The following is a 14,603-nucleotide window of genomic DNA, read 5'->3' as shown; positions in this document are numbered from 1 at the left end:
ATCATATTTCATTATTTCTTGTTTTAGCTTCTCTCTACTTATCTTATACTTCTCACAATGAATTATTACATGTTCCACTGTTTCCATCCCCCTTCCACATTCACAACTACCTGTTGGGTGTTTACCAATCATATTTAAAGTTTTATTTAACCCAGTATGTCCTAATCGTAGTCTTGTCATTTCTAACTGTTCTTTTCTATTCTCTCCAATTACCTCCATTTTCCCTACTTTCTTTTGTATATGAAATAAATGACGACCTTTAGTTCCTTCTTCCCATAATTGTTGCCATTCAGAATTGATTTTATTTTTAATAATTGATTTAATTTCTGATTTACAATACTCTATTTCCATAATTCTAATTTGTTTTAAAGACATCTTAGCTAATTGATCTGCCATTTCATTTCCTTCTATACCCCTATGAGATGGTATCCACATAAATCTAATCTCTATTTGCATTTGTCTCATTCTGAATACAGCTTCATAAATTTCGTATACCAAGTCCATGCGACTTTCAGATGAGATATTTAATATAGACATTAGTACTGATAGTGAGTCTGAACATATAAGAACTTTTTTTAATTTTATTTTCCTCTACCCACTGCAAGGCCATTTTTATCGCTATCATTTCCACCGTGTAAACCGCTAAATAATCAGGTGTTCTTTTTTTCATACATATATCTAATTCAGGAATAACATAAGCAAATCCTGTTTTGTTTGTAACTAGATCTTTTTAACCATCTGTATATACAATTGTATAGTTATTATATACTTTATTAATTCTATCACTTACAAAATTTACCCAGTTATTATCCATATTAACCTGCATTTTTTTTAAGGCACCGCAGATGTGCGCAAGCTTAAGCCTGCTTTGGCTTTATAAGCGGAGGAGATAGGGAAGTCTGTCCAGCCAGTGCACTTGGACCGACCTAGTGGCAGAGCTGCACGGGACAGAATTGTGGAACATCATTTTTGAATGTTTAATAAAAGACAAGACAAATAATGCTTAGTTCCTGTCGTTTTATTTAAACAATTCTTCATAAAGAAAAGCTAGCAAGTCATCTTTTGCCTGCAATAAGAGATAGTTATGTAAAGTCAGCAATACTACTATGTGTCAAATGGTGTATTAGCACTTACTCTGATGGTCCTTTTGAAGCAACTTGATGTCTAGTGCAATTTTTCTCTTTTTCAAGTTGTCGAGTTTAATTACTCCTCTTAATTTTTGTTTTTTCAGGTCAAAATACTAACATTTTTGTTGAAGATGCTGTTTATACAGGGAACAAATGTCACCCTGTGTCATTTTGTGAAAGAAAAAGAAAGGGTCAAAACATGCCTCATGCAACAAAAGTAAAAAAGTAAAAGTACAACACTGTCCACCTTTGTATCAGTTCTTTGTGCAGACTCCTCTTCAAGCCTTTCTGTAGGTCTTTCTCTAGCTATGGACTCCTGCAACTCACACTGCAGACAGAAAAATAGGTACACAAGTATACACAAATTAGTGTAAAGTGATTTATGCACTTACAGGTTCTTCCTCCAAAGGACAGTCATCTGAGAGGGTTTCTTCGCTGTTCTGTGCAGTGGAAATAAATGGGTAATACAAAGTGTTACAGTTTCTTCCCTTTATGCAAGTTAGAAAAAGTACACAACTCACTGCGTATGCCTCAGCCACCCCTTGCTTGGGAACAGGTAAAAGTGTTGGTGTATTATATAAGATAAGATAAGATAGTCTTTATTGATCTCACAATGGAGAAATTCACTCGTCACATCGGCTCATACAAGAAGGTGCAGAGTAGGGAAGGTGCATTCAATTATATACAGTGAATCTTCATATATACAGTGGATCAGAAAGAATACCAAAAAAAAATACAAAAAAAAGGAAATAGGAATGGGCATATGATGTCTCATTTACATTCTTAGTGGTCTATATATTTATATATAAACATATCTATATACTTAAATATATACATATATCTATGCGCCTACTTACATACGCACCTACGCGTATGTACGTGCATATACATTGTATACATTTGTACATACATACATACATACATGTGGGCTGACTTATGTTCAGGTGATGATAGCAGCAGAAGTCACTACATCAGGATTATTGCACAGGTTGTAGGACAGTGTATTAAATAGATTATTGCACCTTGGTTATTGCACATTAATTATTACAGTTATGGCCACAGTTATAGTGCAGCATTGTAAAGTCTTATAGCAGCAGGAATAAATGACCTCCGGTAGCGCTCCTTTTTACAGACAGGATGTCTAAGTCTTGCACTGAAGGAGCTGCTCAGCTCCTCTACAGTCTGGTGCAGGGGGTGGAAGGTGTTGTCCATGATGGATGTGAACTTGGACAACACCCTCCTCTCAGCTACTTCCTCCACAGAGTCCAGAGTAAAGCCCAGGACAGAAGTGGCCTTCCTCACCAGCTTGTTCAGTCTCTTTCTGTCCCGCACTGCACTGCCAGGAGCCCAGCAGACGACAGCGTAGAGGAGGGCTGAGGCCACCACAGAGTCATAGAAAGTTTTTAGCAGAGGCCGGCTCACTCCAAAGGACCTCAGCCTCCTGAGGAGGTGGAGCCGGCTCTGGCCCTTCTTATACAGGGCGTCGGTGTTATGTGTCCAGTCCAGCTTATTGTTGACGTGAACACCCAGGTATTTGAAACTCTCCACAGTTTCTATGTCCTGCCCCTGGATGTTCACAGGTGAGTGAGGTGGGGGTCTTCTCCTGAAGTCGATCACCATCTCCTTGGTCTTACTGGTGTTTAAGCACAGATGGTTTTTCTCACACCAGTCCACAAAGTCCATGATGACCGACCGGTACTCCAGCTCGTTCCCCTCAGACACACAGCCCACAATGGCCGAGTCGTCAGAGAACTTCTGAAGGTGGCAGCTGTCCGTGTTGTAGGTGAAGTCCGAGGTGTAGAGGGTGAAGAGAAACGGAGACAGAACGGTGCCCTGGGGGACCCCGGTGCTGCAGAGTGCCACCTCTGACTGACAGCCGTGCAGCCGCACGTACTGAGGGCGGTCAGTGAGGTAGTCCATGGTCCAGTCAGCCAGATGTTTGTCCACCCCAGCGTCCTCCAGCTTCCCCCTCAGTAGCACCGGTCTGATGGTGTTGAAAGCGCTGGAGAAGTCAAAGAACATGACTCTCACAGCGCTCCCGGTGGTCTCCAGGTGGGTTAGCGCCCGCTGCAGCAGGTAGATGATGGCATCCTCTACTCCGATGTTGGGCTGGTAGGCAAACTGCAGCGGGTCCAGGGTGGGGCTCACCACCCTGGACCCTATATTAAACTGCACAAAAGGTGTGTGTGTGTGTGTGTGTGTGTGTGGGGGGGGGGGGGGGGGGGGGTTATCATTCCAATTAACTACACTGTAAAAAGTATAATGTGATCATTAACTCATAGCAACATATTTTATATTAACTAAAGGAAAGTTTTCACTTTCAGAAATGGTTGAAATGACTGTACCAGCCATTTCGATTGTACTTCATTTAATGCAGCAACAAATAATGTTACAGTGTACTAAGAGAATTGAAAGCTCATTTAGCCTACCAGTAATGAAGGTGTTGCTGCTTCTGGTCTCTGGCCTTGGGTCTGAGGAAGAGCTGCCCCCAGGGATGCCCCCCCACAATGGCTCGGTGTTCATTTAACCCAAGAGCTAGCTCCTCGGCTGTTTTTGTTTTTTTTCAGCCTTTTTCTTGGAGGCTGTTATAAACAAACACGTCATTTAACAGTGGCTTTCAATACAGAAAAAAGTGGCTTTTTGAAATACAGCATAATAATTAAAGGCTACCATTTTGTAGAATATTCTTATATTTCACTTTTACTCATCTCAATGTTCTAGTGGGTCCCGTGGAGGCTCTGACATAAGAGAACAAAGTAAATATGAAATTATTAAAAAGCAAAAATACATACTGTAGAAAGTGATAGAAACATCTAACATGGACAGTATTTACGCATTCATTTGTCTGCTACTTTTTGCCAGCCCTCTCTCCTGACTTTAGCAGACTTTGAGGTGTTCCCTGTTGTTTTAATTAATGACTCAAATTCTGCATAACTTTCCATTAAAAGCTCGTGTTCTGCTTGAGAGAAAAACTGTGCGCGTTCTTTGGCCATGCTGAACAGCCAATAGCAGCGCTGCTGATCATTGTTTCTACTATCGATACATTTCCCCTTTTAAACAAACGCATGAACGCGCAGTTATCTCAGATAACTCAGTCCAGTCATACTAATCATAAACAACAGGTGTGTTCGAAGAACCCAATTAGCCGGATCACGATTAGCACGATGATATCACTTGGATGTGTCATTTGATCTCAGATGTTTTAAGCAATGTACGAAGAACGAGCCCCAGTTCTTCATACCTGAGAGTCTTTGTTGGATGTACATGTACCATGGTGCTTTTCACTGGACTTTGTTCTGGGAGATTATTGTTGTCTGCTCTTAGATGTGCATCGTTGTTATGTGATGCTTCTTTCTCCCATATCCCTTTCCAGTATTGCGTGTTATTACCCTGCCACTGGGAGTACACTTTAGCTGGTTCTGTGGAGAACAGCCTGTTTATTTTTCTGGCTTCTATCTCCTTTGTATATCTTTTCAGTCTGGCTTGGAGTCTTTTTCGAAGTTTCCTGGGCCTCAGGTTTGGGCATCTCTTTGTATTTCTGCACCCTTTTGGGCTTACTTCTTTCCGTGTTGCCCTGATTCTGGCTTCCAACCATCATTGGGGCTTGGTACCCAATCTCTGGGGGGTTGATGTTTACTGTGTTATGAAACTATCTGAACACTGAGTTACTCTTTCGTTAGTCTAGACTGTGGGTACCGAAGCATCCATGTTTTTCCACAGTCTTTTCATGTAGCCCCGTTCACTAGAGTTACTGGTACCTTATAGTCTTCGTATATATATATATATATATATATATATATATATATATATATATATATATATTAAATGTATTGTTTTATGCTCACATAAATATAGTTTACAGCTGTTACAGTAGAATACAATTGTTGAGAATTAAAAATTCTCCTTCTCACGTATAAAGCCCTTAATTATCAAGCTCCATCATATATCAGAGCTCTGATTACCCCGTATGTTCCTAACAGAGCACTTCGCTCTCAGACTGCATGTCTGCTGGTGGTTCCTAGAGTCTCTAAAAGTAGAATGGGAGGCAGATCCTTTAGCTATCAGGCTCCTCTCCTGTGGAACCAACTCCCAGTTTTGGTCTGTGAAGCAGACACCCTATCTACTTTTAAGACTAATCTTAAAACTTTTCTTTTTGACAAAGCTTATAGTTAGAGTGGCTCATGTTACCCTGAGCTACTTCTATAGTTATGCTGCTATAGGCTTAGGCTACTGGAGGACATCAGGGTCTATTTTTCTCACTCTGCTAAGTTCTCCTACTGTTCTCCAATTTGTATTGCTTGTCATTTCAGCTTTTAACTTTTTGTTTTGTCATTTTTTCTCTTCATAGTAGGTACACCTGGTCCTGCGTTCTGTTAGCTGTGACATCATCCAGGGAAGACAGATCACCCACTATTATCATCTAATATAGAACAGATTACTAGATCAATGTGTGCTTCTGTGCTTTTTTTTTGTCTCTCTGCTCTGTCTTCTCTAACCCCCAGTCGGTCGAGGCAGATGACCGTTCATACTGAGCCCGGTTCTGCTGGAGGTTTTTCCTTCCCGCCTATGGGTGGTTTTTCTTTCCACTGTCGCATCATGCTTGCTCAGTATGAGGGATTGCTGCAAAGCCATGGACAATGCAGACGACTCTCCCTGTAGCTCTACGCTTCTCCAGGAGTGAATGCTGCTTGTCAAGACTTTGATGCAATCAACTGGTTTCCCTTAGGAATTTTTTTTCCAATCTGTATAATCTGGTTGAATTTGACTTTGGAAAGTGCCCTGAGATGACATGTTTTGTGAATTGGCACTATATAAATGAAATTGAGTAAAATTAACCGTATTCATTTGGTGAATAGTCATGTATTTAAGGTGGCAGTATATATTTAGATGTAGAGTATAGGTCTTTTTACACTCTAGGGGTGCAATTATCAACCACGTCCTAGTTACAGGATCCTCCCCCCACACGCACATCACTGGAGGGAATGCTGAAAGAAAATTTACAGTTGAACAATCCCATAAATTGTGGAAACGTTTTGATGTTTTAAGACGCAGTGACTGCCATGCGATTTATTTGAAACGTGTAGTTCCTCAATATGTCCACACAAAGGCGCACAACTGTAGTTTGAACAACGGAGCGCTTCTGAAATTGGGAGGTGTCGCCTTTAAGAGCTCTTAATACGCCGTCATATATATAAAAAAAAAACTTAACGTTTCCTTCCCTTAAAGGAACTAGTATTATTGAAGTTTAGGAATCCCACATACTCAGGCAAATTGATTATACCACAGATTTTTTTTTTTTTTTTTTTAAATCACCTTGCAGAAGAAAGTTCACTTTCAAGCGTTTACCTTTTTCCTGAACCAATTTTTTCCCCAGGAATACCAGCCCGGATGTGCCACTTTACAAAGCCTCTCAGAATAAAGAACAAGCTCTATTGAAATAGCCTTCACGCTCCAGAGTAGCGTACGGTCAATTTCAAGCGCGAGTTACGTGAAATATTCCCACGTAAACTACGTAAGAAGCAGGCTGCTGGCTCTCCAGCGTCACTCTGAATGAAAGGGGAGCGCTCAGCTGAAGCGCAGTCAGAGGAGCGCGCCACCCGTCAGGAGCATCACCGACAGCCGTCGGGACTCGTAAAGTTGTGGCTTTTTTAACTTTAGTCAAGCCCCCGCAATGGCTGAGCATCTTCTACATTACAATGACTCGGCCGGGGTTGGGAACAGATTCGCCCGCAAAGGAGCTTTGCGACAGAAAAATGTGCATGAAGTGAAGAACCACAAGTTTACCGCGAGGTTTTTCAAGCAACCGACGTTCTGCAGCCACTGTACAGATTTCATATGGTGAGCATTTCTAACTACAACTGCAGGCTTTTACGTTTTAAAAACACGTAGTGAAGATTTGCATTTTTTTTTAAAACCCATAGGCGCTTGTAACCTTTTAGTCAAGTTAAGAACCTCTTTTTTCGTTTCAGGGGATTTGGGAAACAAGGATTTCAATGCCAAGGTAAGGCACCTTAACTACATTGCACTCTTTACCATATCTTCCACTTCATGCGCTTTTACACCACCCTGCCAAGGATACAGTCAAGTACAATCATGACGAGACTGAGAAACACTTTTTAAAAGTTTATTGCGTGCAAAAAAGAATCCCCAGACTCAAGGAGAGGCATTCTGCAGACAGAAAGAAACACAGACATTAAGACAGTTCTGTTGCACAGAGAACATATACAGTGGTGCTGAAAAGCACAAAACATACCTTGTTACTGATTTTGAGGGGAAGGTTTCTGCACAACTCCTCTTGAAACCTTCACACTCTTGCCATATTTCCCCTTCGGCACCTTGTAGTCGGGTGTGTAGGTGGTTTTGGATTTCAGAAATCGTCGTCTGTGGTAGCCGTTCTTGGACTGAAGGATGAAGCTTTTACGAGGTGGTAGAGGTTTGGATGGTTCAGGGACTTTTGGGGGGAGAGAGCCAACCACAGGAGCCAACGGTTCTCTATAGAGAGAGAGGTCTGGCTGGTAGCCCCTTGGAGCAAAGTATGAGTTTGGAAGCCAGCTGCCAACATAAGGAAAGTTGACCCAACTTTCATAGAAAGGTGCGGGTACTTGAGCTTCAGGTGAGAGATTAAAGTCAATTGAATTGTCAATCTCATTGTCTTGCCCAAACCACTCTGGTGAACTCCAAGACTCGCTTGGAGAAGGCTTAGGAATTGTTGGTGAATATTGCTGAGATGGTTTCATCCAAGTAGGAACATTTCCAGCTGGAAATTCCACCATGTTAGAGCCCTGATAGGAGAAGAGATCATTATCTGCAGTTCCAGCAAACCCAGGACTGACAGCATCAGTTGAGTCAGGGTAGAAAGAACCAGTAAGTTGTTCACCCACCCCTTCCCTGCTAGGAGGTGCAGGCTTCCAAGACTCAAAACTAGGTGGTGACACAGCTAAATGGGTGGAGGGGGCAGGCTTGGGTTTCATTTGAAATTCAGTGGTAGCCTCAAAGCTTGGAGGAACCGGCTTTCTGCTTCCATAGACACCAGAAGTAGACTCAACTGGCTTTGGCTGAATTTGGTTCACCATATGGCTGCCAGATTTAAGAGGAAATGTGATTGGCTCAAAGACATTTGACTCCCATTGTCTTGAAGCGCCATTAACAAGCCTCTCCACATTAACACCTTGATTTCCAACAAGAATCTGGTCAACTGAGGACAGTTTTAGTGGCTGTGCTGCTGGAGACTTCTTGTATTCTTTGTTTACAACTTTGGATATTTTGTCACTCAATTCCCCTTCGCCAGCATCAAGGGACAGAGAATCTGAGAAGTCAGTCACATCCACAAGGTTCAGCTTGCTTGGATTTTGTCGAATGTCAGCAGCTGAAGAAAAATATACAAAAAAAAAAAACAAACACACATTAACACATTGTGCAAATGAGGCTTCAGCAAGGTGGAGTAAAAGCTTACCTTGTGTCTTTATGACCACATTGCTATCCAACAGTAAAGAAATCCAGGCAACACTGCAACAGGTAAACAGTAAGATAAGCTAGCTTTCCTTTGAGTTGCTGAAAACAAAAGTACAGAACATGATTCACAATGAAACATACCATAAGAAAAATCCAAGAGCCATGGCTTCTGACTGAGACCAGCACCAAAAGTGTGTCTCAGAGGCAGCAGACGAGTAACACTAGCTATGGACCTGAGAAAACTCGCTGTCCTGTAACTTACCACTGCCTGGCTCCGTTTTATATATGCTCCCCAGCTTGTTGCTGCCAAGGTCCACTTCCAGCTGCAGCTCATTCAGCAATTAGTGCTAATTGTTCAGAGGTGCGGCGGTCGAGCAGCGCCACTCTCAGACTCAATGTGAGAGCCATCCACCCATGTAAACATTGCACATGACCTCATGCTGAAATCTGCAAAATGCACTAGTTTGATATGCTGACAAGGAGAAAGACTTTGCACTCTATACATGATCAATTTTAGCCTGTTTGTCTGTCCTGACTTATTTGTAGCAAAGTTACCGCTCTTTGGTCACACTGCATGCACACTGGTGCTGCAGTGAGAAGCAGTGAGAAGCAGCATGGCTTGAATGAAACATCTAATTTCCAAACAGATTTTTTTTAATTTATTTGTCATTTTCATATTGTAACTATTTGCTTTAGCAACGTGTTCAAAGCCTTCCTTGGTGTTACAAAGGGTTGGTGTTTTAGAAGTGCCCATGCAGAAGCAATTCTATAAAATGCACATATGGCTTGTGTTCTTGAACTTTTCTCTTGTTGTTGTAGACTGCTTACATAAAAAAAATATTTACTTAGTAAATCATAGTAAGGGTCTGATATTCTCATCTAATCTATTCTAATCTCCCATTAAGTAGATTGATGATAAACTGTGTATTTGTTGGCAAACTCCATGGAACTATAAAGTCAAGTGATTGTAGATGTATCTCAATAAATTGGACTATCATAAAAATGATTCAGTATTTATTATTCTCCTAGTTTACTTATATTTTATATAGGTTCATTACGAGCAGAGAGATATATTTCAAGCATTCGTTTCTGTTAATAAAAAGGGTTGCCTTCCTGTAGAAATGTTGGCACGCTGTAAAGTATGTCCATATTCCGGACATTATATACTCTCAATATTTGTTTGTGGCTCCTTTTGCATTAATTGCTGGGGAATATATGCATAGTGAAAGGCAACCGCTTGGACTTTGAACTTGATCAAGAACAGTGGACCAATAACAGCAGACGACATGATTAGTCAAAACATCACTGTGGGAATTTCACACTAGACTTAGCAACTTGGATTCTGTGCTTCTCCACTCTTCCTCCAAACTCTTGGACTTTGATTTCCAAATTAAATCCAAAGTTTACCTTAATGAATGAGGAGTTTGGATCACCGAGCAACAGTCCAGTCCATTTTATTCTTAGCTTAGAAAATATGCTTTTGATGTTGTGTCTGGCTCTGGAGTGGCTTAATGCAAGGAATGTTTTCAAGACACAACTGTGTGTTGTGGGTCTCAAAGCTCTGACTCTTGTGAATCCCCTCCAAACTCTTGAACCGGCTTTGATTCAAAGTGATCTAAACGTAGCACTTATCCCTGTGGGGCATGTGTCTTTTTTTTCTACCACAGTTTTTCCTTCCACTCAACTTTCAAATGCTTGGTTACAATGCTCATTGAAGAGGCAGCTTCTTTTGTTATGAGGTCTGGAAAAAACTATCTGTGACTGTATATAATATGAGAGTTCCACTTTTTGAATCAAATTACTGAAATACATTAACTTTTTGTTGATGTTTTAATTTCTTAAGATGCACCTGTAAATGTTTACGACTAACGTTCTATATTAAAGCTTACTGAACAGAAAAACATTTTCTGATGCAGGTATGCACTGTTAAGTACTCAAGTCTCAGTAATACTGGTTGTTATGGTGATACTTGAGATCCTGGTGATGAGGGTGACAGTGTTGGAGACTCAGCTCCGATTCAGAATATTTAAGTGTTGTGTTCGCATGGTGGAGATGAACTTCAGCCTCTAGATTCCTGGTGTGAATTGAAAAGCCTGGGAGTATGTGTGTGTGTGTTTTTTTTTTCTATTCTCCTGGGTTTACCCACCTCTACTGCTCAGCTGCGAGTTGCAGACCACTATTAAAGAAAGTCTGTCACAAGAGATATATTTTTTTTATGACTGAAGGGAATTGTGTGGAGGACAGAGCTCCTGCAGTCCTCCAGGCAATGCCTGGTTTACTTTCTTATTTTTCCATAAAAAAATACTCACTTAGCTTACCTCTGTTTCCTGGCAGTTTTTTTTTATCAATAAGCTCAAATTTAGTCGTTTTTGTTCAATCCTCAGGAATATCTTCTCCGTGTTGTAAAGGACTTTGGTATACACTCGCTCTTTGGCTGTGGCATGATCTGCTGTGGAGGCTCAGCATCCATGACACATCTTGTCATATGGACGTGCTCAGTTATATAGTACACACCAAAAATTATTTAGACGTCACCACTCCTTTTTGCTCTGCCCACGTGTGTTTTTTAATTTCTATTCTCAGTCCTCTGTGTTTTTCATTCTAACTCGTTTTTTTTTTCATGACTCATGCAGTTGTTGTGTCAAAAAAAATGAAACATTTGTTGATGAAAGTTGAAGGTAACATTTTTGTCTGTATGAATTAACAGCTAAATTTAATCCCGCTTGTATTTCTTTACTGGAACCTGCAAAACTGTTGAAATTTAAAGTTTGTTATAAGTTAAGTGTAAAAGGTTGCAGGGATTTGAATTGTACAAATTTTTTTTTACAACAATGAGGACTTGAAAATAATTCCTCATCCATAGTTTAGTGCATTTTTGGGCATTTGCAGATTTAAGATTGTAACTGATTGAATAAAAAAGGTTTACCTCACTCCTAGAGATGCACTGAGAAATCAACAATTGTCAGCTTGATCAACCCCAACCAGACAGAAACCCTGAGCATGGATCTTTCCTTATAAGCAAATACACCATGACTGAGTGGTAACAGTAGCAAAAACAATGGAGGCTGTTACGGAGAAAAAAAAGTTTCAGTATTGGTGTGTAGTATAGACATAAAGTCAGAGCACAGAAGTGTTTAAAGCCATTCAGAAACAACAAGGGCTGAAACAGTTAATCAGATCAATCATGAATAATCGATTATTGAAATAACCGTCAACTAATTTATTAATCAAATTGTTAACTGGAGTCTACAGAGTTTAACTTATCTCATTTGCTGAAAGAACAACCCAGTCAGAGAAGCAATTAAACCAGGACTGTACCAAAAATATATACGTTTAGCATTTAAGATGAAAAAACCCTTCTTTGTCTGTAAATACGCTCTATCCATAACTCCTCAGGTGGCATAATCAATCTTCTCCTGATTGAAGTTCTGTAACAAAAAACACGGCTGTTTGTTTGTTATTCCATTAATCAAAAAATAGTTCTCAGATTAAACAATTAGCAAAATAAGAGTTGCAGTCCTAGTGATATTGTCTGCTGTTTTTTCAAGCTGAGATAGATAGATAGATAGATAGATAGATAGATAGATTAAATTACCATGTTGTCAGCATTAAATTGACTTTTCTTTACGTTCCTGTCATTTACATTGCATTTACATTGTACAATAAACATTACTTTTTTTTTCGTTAAAGACACTTGTTTATTGAAGTATGTTCATTTATTAAGAGTATCTCTTTTTAGATTGATTGATTAATAAAAAAAAAATCAATCGATTAATCGATTACTAAAATAATCGATAGCTTTAGCTCTAGAAAGAACATTATGTTCTACAACATGTCAAGAATTATCTGCAATTCATTCAGGCTGGGAGAAAGGCAGAACAAAGTTCTTTGCAGCAACTAGCTGCTGCATTCGAATCCTGCGGACTTTCTGCGTTGGCATTTGTGAGTCCTGTGAAAAAAAGGTTGCTTTAGCTACTTTGATTTCATCTTGCTGTTATTGTGCTGGGGTTATTTGTCACCGTGGTAGCTGTATGATGGACTGGTGTCCAGAGTGTGCCCCCATTATGGACTGGTTGGGTATAGAAATCAATGGCTCCGTGGATGTCGCTGTAATCTTTTTCTTAATCTTTTGCCTCCCCACACTATTATGCTGCCTAAACCAAAAGTTGTTTGGGATTGGCAGAAAAGATTTTGCAAGCTTTTTATGGGGAGCTTTCCACACATTCAACTCCGCTGCTTAACATAGAAATGCATTTTTCTTTTAAATGTGGCACTATTTAAAGGAGAATAAACAGCCGTTTTTGATGGTAAAGCTTTTATTGCAAAGAAGCATTGTTGTAGTAAAGAAATAATCGTCCTTACGTTTTTTGCTAGGTTCAGTATCTCACCTGCACTAGTATTGCTAGAAGTTGACATAAGAGAGGGGAAGAAGTATAGCAGAAGTATAGAAGTATTGCTTTTGTGTTTTTAGGCTCAAATCCTGCCTCAGCTGGATGCTTCTGGATGGAGTTAGAATTTTTTCCTTGTGCATGTGAGGTGCTCCACTTTCCTCCTGGAATGCTCCTTTTCTGGGACATTTTGTGACTCAGTAACGCAGTAAAAACTTTGACATTTTAAAACAAGTCTAGACTCAAAACAAGTTTTAGGGTCATGTCTTGAAGTTGCTTGTTTTTCCATCATTATTCTTTTATTCACAAGTGCATTTGGGGGAGCAAAATTAAGAAGTAAAAAGTAAAAGAAAACTTGCTGCAAACAATTTTATGGCGCACCACGTGTTTGCTAGAAAGCCCAGTTAGTTGAATAAAATGTCAACAGCGTGTGCTATTTATTTCACTTTTTTTTTTAGCTTTTTCTGTAACTTACTTCCTGGTTTATGTCTTTATGTCTCCGTATGAGATGCATTCACTATTACTGCTGAACCGAACAGAACTTATAAACTTAAACAAACAGAGTAGAACTTGTTACTTATAAAAATGCACTAAATTAGGGACATACATGTGGTTAAAAATGTTCTTTGACCAAAATGTAAATTTTTTTTAGATCCTACTTCAAAGCATTAAGCTAGCACTCAAATGTCAAATGCGACTGAATCAGTTTCTATTTTCATTCTTTTTCCCTTTATTTATTCTTACATGTTTAAAAAGAAAAAGAAATATAAAACAACAAAAATTGACGTGAAAAAAACATTAGGACACTTAATTTAAAAGCTGGGACCAAAATGTCATGTTTCTTTAGAAATATGTTTATTTTTTCCACAAACTATTAGGATTATACCAATGTGCTGAAAAATACACCTCCTCCTTCTTCATGTCGGGTCACTCAAAGAGAGTGTGTCTCGGTGTTAGATCACTTGTCATCGTGTCGGATGCTCGGCTTCTTCCCCCTTGCCTCCTCCTCCTCCTCCTTTCCAACCTTTGAAGTTGAGCTTCTGTGGAAAATGACTGCGCCATCTGGAGAGTTGAGAACCCATCGCTGGGAGGGGAGAGTCCTGCGTCTGGACACCAGAAAGTCAGGAGATGGTGGTGAGAGAGGTGGTTGGAGGAAGAAGAGGACGGAGGCGTAACAATGCAGAGAGCGTGGAAAGAAGCTAAGTAGCAGGAAGAGGTGAAGGCATAGGTGTGAGACTAAATAAACACAGAAGGACTTTGCAGTTGTATGGATGGAAGTGTTAGGGTGAAGAGATTATGAAGTCGAAAATGAGCTTTTACACATCTTGGCTTCTTGTAGCCGAGCTTTGGCAGGAATGAAGCAAACAGTGTGACTAGCCAGAGCAGAAAATAAGAGAGCAGGATGAAACTCTGGTTTGGTTTGTGTCTTTGTCTGTCCAGTTAAATGTGACCTCAGCACACTTTAAATGAGGTGCAATGAAGTCTCAAACTTGCACTAAGGGGGTCAGACCTAATATTTTCACCTTCTAGAAGTTAAACATAACATTGGCTATGCTAAAAAAAACAGTGTTTTTACATTTTTAAACACCTACCCATAGAGTCTAGCCATTTGCCCCATGTACAATGGCATTTAAAA

The 14,603-nt window shown here is 39.9% G+C and overlaps 2 protein-coding genes across 3 annotated transcripts in view; one reads left to right on the top strand and one right to left on the bottom strand.

Moving 5' to 3' along the window:
* The first annotated feature begins 6,663 nt into the window (after nucleotides 1-6,663).
* si:ch73-374l24.1 (protein kinase C alpha type) overlaps nucleotides 6,664-14,603 on the top strand; it is a 165,802-nt gene continuing 157,862 nt past the window's right edge. For both annotated transcript variants that reach the window (XM_012867890.3, XM_012867881.3), the window contains exons 1-2: nucleotides 6,664-6,965; nucleotides 7,097-7,128. In XM_012867890.3, the coding sequence (XP_012723344.2) occupies nucleotides 6,799-6,965; nucleotides 7,097-7,128 (199 nt within the window). In that variant the 5' untranslated portion in view covers nucleotides 6,664-6,798. The remainder of the gene's footprint in view (nucleotides 6,966-7,096; nucleotides 7,129-14,603) is intronic.
* Nucleotides 7,238-8,864, bottom strand: LOC105929967. Its single transcript, XM_021319333.2, has 4 exons — nucleotides 8,721-8,864; nucleotides 8,581-8,633; nucleotides 7,381-8,493; nucleotides 7,238-7,295 (listed from the first exon to the last, which is right to left on the bottom strand). Exons 1-3 carry the CDS (start codon nucleotides 8,741-8,743, stop codon nucleotides 7,385-7,387), a joined length of 1,185 nt encoding a protein of 394 aa, XP_021175008.2. The 5' UTR covers nucleotides 8,744-8,864; the 3' UTR covers nucleotides 7,238-7,295; nucleotides 7,381-7,384.

The sequence above is a fragment of the Fundulus heteroclitus genome, chromosome 16 (assembly GCF_011125445.2).
Source record: "Fundulus heteroclitus isolate FHET01 chromosome 16, MU-UCD_Fhet_4.1, whole genome shotgun sequence".
Lineage (NCBI taxonomy): Eukaryota > Metazoa > Chordata > Actinopteri > Cyprinodontiformes > Fundulidae > Fundulus > Fundulus heteroclitus.
The sequence above is the reverse complement of the archived record's forward strand: the minus strand, read 5'-3'. Positions and strand labels throughout refer to the sequence as shown.